Here is an 11368-nt window from a genome sequence, read left to right as displayed (position 1 = left end):
GAGTTAGCAGAGTTTCTTTCCTTTCCCTTTGAATCCTGCACATGTTCTCTTTCTCCTAAGGTGCTCATGATAAAAGATAACTAGAAATTTAAAAATCTGGTTTCTCATTCTTGTCCAGTGCCACTTATACAAGAGAGTGTACCTTCTAGAGAGGAAAAAAAAAAAAAAAAAAAAAAAAAGAAGAATCTTAGTGCTTATATTCATGGACATTTTAGGGGGATTTAGGAGAACAAGATGGTACCAAGTCACTTGGTTATGCAAGTCATGCTTTCTGAGTAAACAGACTGAAAGGGATCAAAATATTTACTAGAAATCACTGATTCATATCAAGATCAGTTTCACTGTTTTTGGTTTGGTTTATTAATAGATTTCTATTCTTAACGAGGCTGAGTTCTCTTAACTGTGTTCTGAGTGCTGAGCTGTGGGATCAGACAACTTGTGAACAGCCAACTAGAGCTGTCATCCTTTTTTTTTATGAGCAGTGTATTACATAGTTATGAATGAGTTGAATTAAAAAAAGCATTTTTAAAAAATATTCTTAAAAATCAATGTGAAGAGCCTTTCAAATATGATGTAAAGAGAGCAAGAGAAAAGAAATTAAAGTGCCTTAGGCAAGTGTGAACACAACCTCTTAACTTCTGGATAATTTTAGCACAGTCCGCAAAGTAGAGGACAGCAAAAGGAACCACAGAACAGAAAGGAAAAAAAGAAATAAAATGATGCTTTCCCTGTCTAGGTGAAGTAGTTAGGGGGAGTGATGGTTCCTATACAGGGACACTTGTATTTAGAGAGATTATAAAGTCCAATTAAAAACACATTCAACATCAGAAAAGTTAGTTTAGAGGAGCCAGCTGCCAGAGTCTAGCTATATTCATTTAAATTCCATTCTAAAATACTCCCAATCATACTATTGCGAAATAAACTGAGAATTTTCTGCTGTTAGTAATAATAATTTAAGAAAACTCAAAATATTCTTTCTTATATAATTTCGTATATATTTTCTCTTGTAAAAGTAAGCCTGGAGCTCTGTGATACGTTACTGCTGCTAATGAACATATACAATGTTGGAAAACTCCTTATTCTCTCTCCACTGAAGTCACCGCAGGACTCCATGAGACTAATTCTATGTGGCAATATAATGCATCTTTATACAGAAAATGTTCACAAACACAAATTAAAGCAGCATATAAAAATTATTATTACTAAACAGCTAAAAATAAGGAACATTTTCACTCTGAATACTTATCATGGTTTTCCTGCCAGTGTAAGGACAGGCTGAATTGGTCTGATGTTTAGAAGCAGATCGCACAAAGCACTACACAGCCCTAGGGGGTCACTTAGACCAGAAGCATTCAGAACCTGAAGCAATGAATGCCTCAATTACTCTGATTCACTGTACCTTAATGTTACCTGAACTGTAACAGATCTCAGCAGTTAAATGTATACTGTTACTTGCTATTATTTAATGTACTTTTGGATCTAAGCAAAGATAAACAGTTTTAGGTTTAGAATGACAATAAATAAAATAGCAATTAAGATGTTTAGGTAATGCTCCAGAGAAAAGAAGGCTAAATTTTATCAGAAAAAGTCAAAACTGTCCATAGATTCCTAGCTAAACATTTGTTTTATGTATATACATACATTTATATGCATGTGTGTATATTTACACATGTAAGAACATTTCAAAGCAGTTTCAATTAATTGAAATGTCATGTGTAATAAGAATGTTACATAATAAATAATTACTAATTTTTGAGTGTCTGTATCTTTTGAGTCATTATAACAATACTCTGAACAAGATTCTTGATCTCACAAAATAATTTAAATTCTATTTTAGATTCCTATGGTAAAAATAAGAGCATGTTGTTTTAATGGAAATACAGACGTCACTCCTAAGGTAATGCCTCCTATTTATTTCCATAGAAACTTCAACAGATACAAAGAGCACAATAACACTACTTGATAGAGCGAATTCTCAGCAACAAAATACTCTTTCTCAACATAGTCATCACCATTAGCTATGATGCCTGCATGCTGCACTAGTAAAATTCTGCACCAGAGGAGGTGAACCACTGTCTCTGTCACCACTGTAGAAACGCACCACCCACCATGTCACTGTGCTCACTTCCACTGTTTGGTCTCCATAAGCTCTCAGCAAGCATTGATGAATGTCAGTGGGTGCCATTTTTTCTGTATGGAGGGATTCAGCTCCACACCTTTGCTTCATATGCACTTCCATGTCAGATGCCAGTGTGTCGGACTGCCCCTCTGCTGCCATCTGCCACATGGCAACAAAATGTAATGGAATATTGGTATGAAGATTCAACCTCTTCTGCTACACCACCAGCATTCACCTCTGATGTCATGGGTCAACTTAACAAACTAGGAGGCATTGCTTTCAGAGGAGCACTCAGTATCAGTGAAAAACATTAATTTAAAAACTTAGTATTTCTTGAGTTTTTGAGCATTTGTTTACACCACCTTTATTCCTGTATTTTTTAAAAATACAGAATTCATCATGGTATTTATTATTAGCTTCTCATTATCTTTATAAACCATTATATACAGTACCTAATCTTCAGAGACATCGCACATCTTTATTTTGCTGATGTATAGTTGATGGGATTAACTCAGTACTTCATCATATACTATCCGGGAAGATATATGAAGTGCAAGTTCATGATTACACTGAGACTGTATAAAAAGCAATTAGTGATATTTGGATTTTACTGGTAATGGCTAACAAGGAAATGATCAGCTATGTGAGTATGCCAGACAAGAGTGGAAAAAATGATGTTTCGAAAATGGATTTGCAGCATAAGCTTGCAATATATTTGTAGGACTTTAGTTACATTGCTGGAATTGTGACCGGTATTGAAATATGTTTAAACTGATAAGTGTTTTTCATGTTAACTATGGGTTTGCATTTACTACCACCAATTTTTTAAAAGTAAAAATAACTGTAGATAATGAATCAAAGTCAAAGCCCTATCATTCAGGCCCAATCCTACTGATGTCTTTCATAAGATTCCTAACAGAGAAAATGACTATACAGAAGTAAACCAAGTAGGATTAACCTCTTCATTAAAAAGATAATATACCTATTTCACTATGGCACACTAGAATTTTGCTGATACTATTAACCAACCAATCAAAAGCTTTCCCTATCATTTGACAAGCCACCTAATCAATGTCTAACTACAATCATGATGCATCACATAATAATTCTCAGCTTATAACCAGTTAATATGACTGAGTTAGCAGGGTGAGCAGTAATCATACATATCTGTTTTGAGTACTCGGACAGATGAAGACAAGCCAAACAAAGGAATCTGATCCATTAAAAAGTTGGTTATTTTACAGTGAATCATTATTATTTGATGCCCTGATTAGAAATGGATGTGGTCTTGGAACAGTTGTACAGGAGAATGTGGAGTTCAAATGCTTTCAATAATAAATAAAAACAAGTGGATTCTTTTTTTTTGTTTGTTTGGTTGGTTGGTTTTTTGTTTTTCTATGGTTATATGTAATTTAATGGACTTTGATCTAACAAGTTATTACCTGTGAAAATCATGAACTGTATTGACAACACTGATTTTTGAGTGCTTGTTAACACAAAAGGTTATAATGGATTGAAATAAGCTATTAATTGTAAGTTACTTTTAAGCAACTCTACCTGTGACCCTGCCTATTCCAGAAATGAATGTCACATTGCAAAGATATGAAACCACTTTCAACTACTTCTTAAAAACTCCATCTGTAAACAAGCATCTTCTACTTAGCTTGTGCAAGATAAAAATTCGGTCCAAAGAAATCAAAATGTTCTACTTAAAAGTTAAAAATGTCACAGTCAACAAACAAAATGTAACTGCTAAACACCTCCCTAGTTTCACCCTGTCCATCTCTCTCCTCCTCCCACCATCATAAACAGATCCAGCTTGCAAGATGCTGACCAGTAATGAGAGACACTACATATCCATCACACCCACTGCCTCAGAGGGTATGAAAGGGCATTCTGCTTTTTGCAAGATCGTGTTCAAACTATAGATGTAAAATTTGAAGATATACAGGAAAGAAATAAACTGTATGATGAATATCACTTCTGAAATAGGTTTTGGCTTCTACCCTGACAAGTGTCCACTGAGGAAACAATCAAACAATGCTTCCCAAAGACACACGAGTGAGAGGGATGCAGCTGGTCCCTGGAAGGGAAGATATCAAATGTACAGTGTTCTCATAGGAATAACTTACACAGAAATTTATGAGCAAGTTTGAAAGTTGTTGGAAAGAATATTGTGTTATTACCCCCACAGGAACCAAAGCTGTTATTGTGCCACTAGCCTGCTTCACAGTGTTATGTTTTACACTTAGTAAGCATCATGGTGCTCCTCAACGTGAATTTTGCACCAGCTCTAAATGATACCTAATCAATGTACTTTTATAAATTACTTTAGATAAGCCTATTCTTTATGTGCCAGAAGGCTCCTCTAAGCAGCTTCACATAATAATTCCTGTTGCATTCTACAGTGCCTTGTATATATCCCAAAATATCTACCAAAGACAAACAGGTTGCATCTATTCAAACTCAGGTACAAAATGAATTAAAAGGGGAATAGGAACAAACATTTCCAAATAAGAAACCAAACCACCCCCCAAAAAGCTGTGTTTATAATTAGTGTACAGTGAGAATTTACTGCCCCATTTCCAATTAATACAACTGTTTGTATAATGGTGCCAACTTCACAGCTTATCATGAAGGACACACAAATAGAAGAAAGAGGGAGAGGGTATATTAGAGACCTTTCTTCCATTCAGAAAGTTGGTAAACATGCATATGTATTTAACTTCATAAATATAAGCACAGACAGAATTACTAGACTTGAATACATGAGGTGAGGTGTTCAAATTCCACAATTTTAGTGGCTCAGAGGCTTCAAAGAATGTGCCCAAAGAAAACCTTGCAATTGGCATTGCTTCACTCAGGAGAGAGCCAGAACTAAAACATCATTGCCTCATTCAAAGCAGACGAACCAAGTTATATGGAAAAACTGAAAGTGGTTATGGTAGGCGTAATTTCAAAGTAACACCGTGGGAATGTAACAGAAACTGAAAACTTGGAACTTTGAACCAAAATCAGTGCATATTTCCTTGAGAAAGGTGATGAAATTTTAAACACAAAAACCTAGATTTAAAAATAGTTTTACAGTACCCATGAACTACTTTCATAATGATTTTTGTGTTTCAATCGAAAAAGATTGTTGCTGACTCAGGTTTTATTTCTTGTATTTAAACATAGCCCTGCTATATTCTGCAACTAAAACATTACAATCATGCCAATGCACAAGGAGGAACCAGAAAATGCAACTCAGTAAAAAACAAAATCTGAAACTCATTCATTCAACGAACAGCTTAGCAAAACGCCAAAGCAAATACCAACCACAAAAAATCATACAAAAATCTTAAATATAAAATTGGCTTAGGTTTTAGCCATTTGAGGTATCATAAGCAACACAGATAAGATTTTTTTAAAGAATATATGATTTTAATTGATTTTGTCCCTTTAATGATAAATTTACAATGAAAATGACATGTCCACCATAATTTTGAAATACAACATAGCTACCACCAACTTGCTGCAAATGCCTTTGCATTATATTTGTTTGTGGCAGAGGAGTAAATCTGATAAAAAATAAATTCTTATACATATCCACTCATGTGGGCTTAATAACAAGATGAAATATTTAAATAAATGAAGTTAAAATCATATCAAAGAATATAAACATCCCTCCTGGATCTCCTCATGCAAGTACGTCCTCAGCACACTGTCATAAAGTGAAGACATAAGATTTATTTGATGAGAATGAGGCAAAAGTATGCGTTTGATGCTGGCCTGGTATTTTTCCTCTTGTCAACTGGTGTAATAACTTTTCCTCACCTCCAGTACCGATTGCTTTGCACCCCCACAACTCAGAGGCCATTTGTGTTGGTCAGAACACAAACAGCTGATAAATACATGGCACCTGCACAATTTCTGGTGCATTCGCTGATCCTCTGAGGTCCCACTCCCAAATGCTGTCAAAGATGCTAGGGGCAGGTGCTTAGATACTTGCCATGGACAGGCTAGTGGAGGTGGTTTTATTTAAGGTGGAAGAGGAAGAGTTTGCTCCGCCATCTCTCTGAGCTCTCACAATACATACACAAGCATTGGTGAAAAAATACATGAAATAAATGTTAGCTAAAAGCACCCAAATCATGTTTGGTAATGCAAAGAAAGGACATATTTTAGGGTATGGTCAGTTAAGATATTCAAAGCCTCCATTGTTGCTTCTAGAAATGTCAGGGCCATTCAGAAATGTCAGTTCCTTTACTGGTTTCCAGATCGTAACTGAAGGATCATGTAGCTCTCTCTTTTTTTTCCTCTCTTTTTAATAGGTCTATAAAGATCAGCTGGAAGTGTAGACAACAATTGTTCACTGGTTAGCTTTACTTAGAGCTACAGGGTATATATGTGCTTTGTTTTGCCTTATTGATCAATCTAGCTTACATTTTTAGCGCATACAAATAAAAATCAGGAAAAAAAAAGTCGATGAAAAACACGAACAACACAAAACAAATAAGATTCCAATCGTGCAAATTTTGCTTCACTGGATAAAGCACTTCTTGACACAGTAATGTCCAGAATACCCCTCCCCCAGAAAAATACAGGATTGAGACTGAAGCCATTCTTTTTTTTTTCTTTTTTTTTTTTCTTTTTTTCCTTAAGGCTATACAACACAAAGAAATAAAGCATGGAAAGAACACCTCATTGGGCTCAACACTTCATTCTTCTGGCTCTGGATTGAGCCTCTGACAAAGCGATTGCGTGGTCCAAGTAATTTGTCTCATTGGAACAAGAAGAGAAAGAAGAGGGGAAAAAATGAACAAGAGGGAAAAAAATAATAAAAAAGAAGAAAGTCAATGATCCCAACAATAAAATCCAAAATTGACTTTACAATCACAGGTACAAATTGCTCAGGTCGATAATTTCATTTCTCCTAAAGATCACTGTCGTCTAAAACTAATTAGAGGCGCAGGTTCCCGAGGAATTGTCAATATTCAAAGCAAATGTTGGAGTTTAGAAGGTCATCGTTCTTCTACTGTGACAGTCTGATGGGGTGACTGGAAATATTGTCGTGTGCTGCCAAGTTCAGGGTGTTGTTAACTGAATTCTTGCTCCAGCTCATCAATCTGTCTCCTAGTTGGCCTTCTTTTATAGCGGAAAGACTAAGAAGCCAGAAAAGGTTGAATATTTCCACCCTCCCATGAGGTTACCCCTTTCCAGTTTGAGATGCACTTTGTCTTCTCTTTCCATGAGGAGCAAAACCCCGTTGCTGGCTGCTTCTCTGGTGACGTCCTGATCCCCTGCAAAAGCTGAAATCACTGGGTAGCCGTTTTGCATTAAACTTACCTAGAAAGTGCAAAGAGAGAGAATCTGAGTTTCGTCAATAGCCTCCATGAATTCCTTGCCCTGTGCACTTCATTAAACTTTGGCACAGGTTAGAGATAGAGATGAGCTAAGTGAAGGCAATGCATGATTTTTGTCATGCATGCAGAACCTTTTATCTAAAATAATCTACAGCCTTATTCTTAATCTGCTGGGTTTATAAATGGGGGGTGAGGAGTGGGGCGAAAGTAGAGACGAGTATTCAAAAAAAAGAGCAAGACAGATAGATCACAACCCACCTGGATTGTTTGTCTGTTATAGACCTTGACCACGTGGAAACTGAAACTATATATCCCTTTCCTTGGTGCTACAAATATACTGGAAGCAAGATCAAAATGGTTGCCAATATTAACTAATACCTGGAAAGTAAACAAAGGAAAAAGAAAGGGAGAGAGACAGAGAAAAAAGAGAGAAAGAAATCAGACCTTGTCTTAGCAAAGTGCCAGTGATAATCCGACGAGCTCCATGAGCAGTATAAAGCCTACTTGGAACGGCATTGGTGGCACAATTAAAAGTGCACTGCAGAGGAAAGGAGTCAAGTTACAGAGGCATTAAAAAAGCGATGCGGCTCATAAATGATTTAGTTACACAGTGATGAGCTCGAAAGCCCGTCAGATGAAGCGCAAACGTCCATACCCGCTGCCAATGAGGCCAAGGTGGCAGGAGGTGGGGGTAACAGGGAGGCGAGGTGAAATAAACGCAACTGGAACTTAGCAGTTCACAAAGCAAATGTAGATTTTTTTTTTTTAGCCTATGCTGCTGAAACCAGACCTGCCCTCGTGTTTAAAAGTGTATACAACAGAAATCGGGCTGTGGTATTGCTCAGGAAGAGAGGAGGAGAGAGGACCCCCAGCACCAGGAACATCTGTCTGAACATCCATCTGCCTCTCGTGCCTTTCCATCCCCTCTACAATCACCCCGAGTACTAGGGTGAGTCCGCTCCTCTTCCTCAGCAACAATCTGAATTTCCCTTTTTTTTTTTTTTCAATGACTTCTAACAAAAACGAAACAAAAAATTAAAAAATAAAAATAAAAAAAAAGGAAAAAGAAAAGCAAAAGAGCTGAGCCCTCAGGCAGAGGTTGGAATAGAAATAAATAAATAAATAACAATAAAAAACCCACCACGACCCCGTGGTGGAGGCTCCCGTGGGGTGAGCCCGTGGCAGCAGCTCAGCCGCGCCCCGCTCCCTCCCGGCCCCACTGCCGTCACTGTTTGCTGCACAGCTGCACTCAGCTTTGAGGGGGAAAAATATAAGGGAAAAATAATAATAATTAAAGAAAGAAAGAAAAAAAAAAAAAAAAAAAAGCCCTATTGTTTCCAAGAAGCGGGAGGGGGGACATCAATCTATTATTGTGGGAACAGAAGGAGGAATGCTTTCAAACTAAGCACTGCGGGGTGAAGTATCTATGGTGTGCTATATACACAGAGAAAGCTCTTTTTTTCCTTCTCTGCCGATGTGACTTTAGGAAATTTTGCACACAAGGAATAACGCTGCAAACTCATGAAGGAGAAACAGGTGCACGGGTGAAAGACAGGCAGACAGAAAGGTTAAAAAATAAGGAAAACAGTGCGTGTGCGCATTGTGGATGACTCCACAATACTGCTTCAGAAGTCAAGAGAAATAATAATAATTTAAAAGAAAAAAAAAAGAGTTAAACAAACAAACAAACAAACAATTTAAGAACTGAATTTAATGGCAAAATCCAAGCGGAACGGCGGGGCAGGGCGGCAGCTCGGGATGCCGCATGCAGAATCTGGCGTGTGCCGTGCGGGACAGCCCCGCTCCCCGCCCGCAGGGACACGGCTCGGTAGCGCGGGGAACCCCTTCAGCCCTCCCTCCTCCCGGAGGTGCCGTAACGCTGCCATACGCGCTCGGCACCGGTAGATGCGGCGTCTCCCCGCCAGTAGATCTCCGTCTTCCCTCCGCCCTGCAAATGGCCATCTCCCGCGTAAGGCGCACTCCCGTACCGCCTGCCCGGGGCCGATCCTCAGGGGTGTCGAGGCACCAGGTGGCACATTAGAGTATTCCGTCACCCACGGGACCGCCACCAACCCAGAAAGCCCCGCAGCCGCCTCAAAGGACGTCCCGGACTCTTTCCGGGGAGTTGAGCCGTGGGGTGGTTATTAGCGGATGGCGGGGAGGGAGCGAGAGGGAAGATGTAAGGCATAACCGCGGGGCCAGGGGATGCCGGCGGGGGGGGGGGGCGGCACGGACGAAGCAGGAGGAGGCTGACCTGGTCGAAGTAGATGGTCATGGTGCGGTTGCTCATCTCGGAGGGCTCGTGGTTGGTGCTGCGGGTGGCCGAGAAGGCCACCTTGGCGCTGCCCGAGCGCACGGAGATCCCCAGGGAGGAGGTGATGGCGCCGTCGGCCGAAGGGCTGGAGTCGCACACCACCAGGCACTTCCCCTCCAGGACGATTGGCTCCGTGTCGTTCTGCGCCCGCACCGGGCACCCGGCGGGCAGCAGCAGCAGCAGCAGCGCCGCCGCCAGGCAGCAGCAGCAGCCGCCCGCCGCCTCGGGCAGCGCCCCCCGCCGCCGCCGCCCCATGCCCCGCGCCGGACCGCCGCCTCTCGGGCTCTCCGCCGCCGGGCGGGCGCGGGGAGGCGGAGGGGGCTGCGCGCCTGCTGCCGCCGCGGCGCCCCGCGGCCAGCGCTCGGCGGGACGGCGGCTGGGCGGCGGCGGGGCCGCGCCTTACTCCCTTTTCCTCCTCCTCCTCCTGCTCCTCCGCGTGGGGCGAAGGAGCTCCCTCAGAGGGCGGGCGGCGCGCAGCCTGGTGGGGTAAGGGGCGGCAGTGAGGCGGCGACCGGGAACCGGGCACCGCGCAGCCCCGCACCGCGCAGCCCGGCGGCACCCCCGCCCCACCCTACAGATGGCAGAGGCACAACAGGTCCGGGGGAGACCGCGCTGCCGCCTCCTCTCCTCCCTTTCCCCGTCGTCCCTCAGCAGGTCCGCAGCCACCTGGAGGCGGGGGCAGCGCCGCACCCGTCGGGGCACACCGAGAGGACCCTCCCAGCCCCGCGCTGTGTCCCCTCGGGTTCTCAGTGCTCCCTCCGTGCCCTCCATCCCCATGGCTCGCAGTGCTTCCCGGCGGCACTCTGGGAGCCACCGCCCTCCTCCTGCCCTCGGGCACTCCGTGTACATCCCGACCCTTCGTCCCCACCCCGGGCTGTCCCCGTTACCACGGACCCCAGCGGCTCCCAAAACTCTCGGGATGGCGGCGGGAAGCTCGGACACCCCGCTCCCAACCCCGGCATGCAGAACGCACCGCAAGAGGCGAAACCTCCTCAGCCGGCGTCTCTCCGGGAAGTTGCCGCTCAGTTTTCTCCGCTCAGCGAAGAAATCACTGAGGTCTCAGATCCACCCTCCCCCCCCACCCCCCCCGGACATCTCTGCCGCTCGCCTCACTCCGCGTCGCTAATGATTAAAGTGGTGTTTTGCAAAGGGAGCGGCCGGCGGGGAGGGGAGCGGCCTTTTACCTGGGAGGTCCATGGCGGGAGAGGAGGGCTGGCTGCGGAGCTCGTCCGGGACCTGATACTGCTTAGAGAAAATGAGCAGAGATTGCGCTGGCAGAAAGAAAAGGAAACAGGAGTCGCCTCTTTCTCTCCCGCCCATTGCCAATAATCCCCCCCCCGTTGTCGTCCCCCCCCTCCCCTCCGGCCGCCACCACCACCCGACGTTCTCCCTCCTCCCCTCCTCTCTCACACACATGCACGCAGCCGGCAGGGATTCAGACTCCGGCACCCCCTGCAGCACCTCGGGGCTCCTCTCGCCGCCGGCTGCAGCCAGAGGTCGGAGAGCCCCCTCGGTATCTACACCTGCACCCGTCGGACTGAACGAACGTGCCAGCGGGGCGTTAGCGCCTACGGGCAGCCGCGCAGCATC

The 11368-nt window shown here is 43.3% G+C and overlaps 1 protein-coding gene across 3 annotated transcripts; it reads right to left on the bottom strand.

The window, feature by feature from the left end:
- Positions 1–1902: 1902 nt before the first annotated feature.
- CBLN2 (cerebellin 2 precursor) lies at positions 1903–11035 on the bottom strand. Of its 3 annotated transcripts, none has more exons than XM_015282388.4 (4): positions 10752–10831; positions 9719–10256; positions 7723–7842; positions 4005–7447 (listed from the first exon to the last, which is right to left on the bottom strand). In XM_015282388.4, exons 2-4 carry the CDS (start codon positions 10031–10033, stop codon positions 7250–7252), a joined length of 633 nt encoding a protein of 210 aa, XP_015137874.3. In that variant the 5' UTR covers positions 10034–10256; positions 10752–10831; the 3' UTR covers positions 4005–7249. The 3 variants fall into 3 exon arrangements, with proteins under 3 accessions (XP_015137875.3, XP_015137874.3, NP_001165239.2); NM_001171768.2 differs by lacking the exon at positions 10752–10831 and adding an exon at positions 10963–11035 and having other exon boundaries at positions 5521–7447; XM_015282389.4 differs by lacking the exons at positions 7723–7842; positions 10752–10831 and adding an exon at positions 10963–11035 and having other exon boundaries at positions 1903–7447.
- Positions 11036–11368: the final 333 nt, after the last annotated feature.

The sequence above is a fragment of the Gallus gallus genome, chromosome 2 (genome assembly GCF_016699485.2).
Source record: "Gallus gallus isolate bGalGal1 chromosome 2, bGalGal1.mat.broiler.GRCg7b, whole genome shotgun sequence".
Classification (NCBI taxonomy): domain Eukaryota; kingdom Metazoa; phylum Chordata; class Aves; order Galliformes; family Phasianidae; genus Gallus; species Gallus gallus.
This window is presented reverse-complemented; position numbering and strand designations above follow the sequence as displayed.

Coding starts and splice junctions, on each gene's coding strand:
- CBLN2 (NM_001171768.2), bottom strand. CDS start 10,033: ATGGGGCGGCGGCGGCGGGGGGCGCTGCCCGAGGCGGCGGGCGGCTGC. Junction 7,843..9,718: donor TGACCATCTACTTCGACCAG/GTCAGCCTCCTC, acceptor TTTACTTTCCAG/GTATTAGTTAATATTGGCAA. Junction 7,448..7,722: donor ATAACAGACAAACAATCCAG/GTGGGTTGTGAT, acceptor TGCACTTTCTAG/GTAAGTTTAATGCAAAACGG.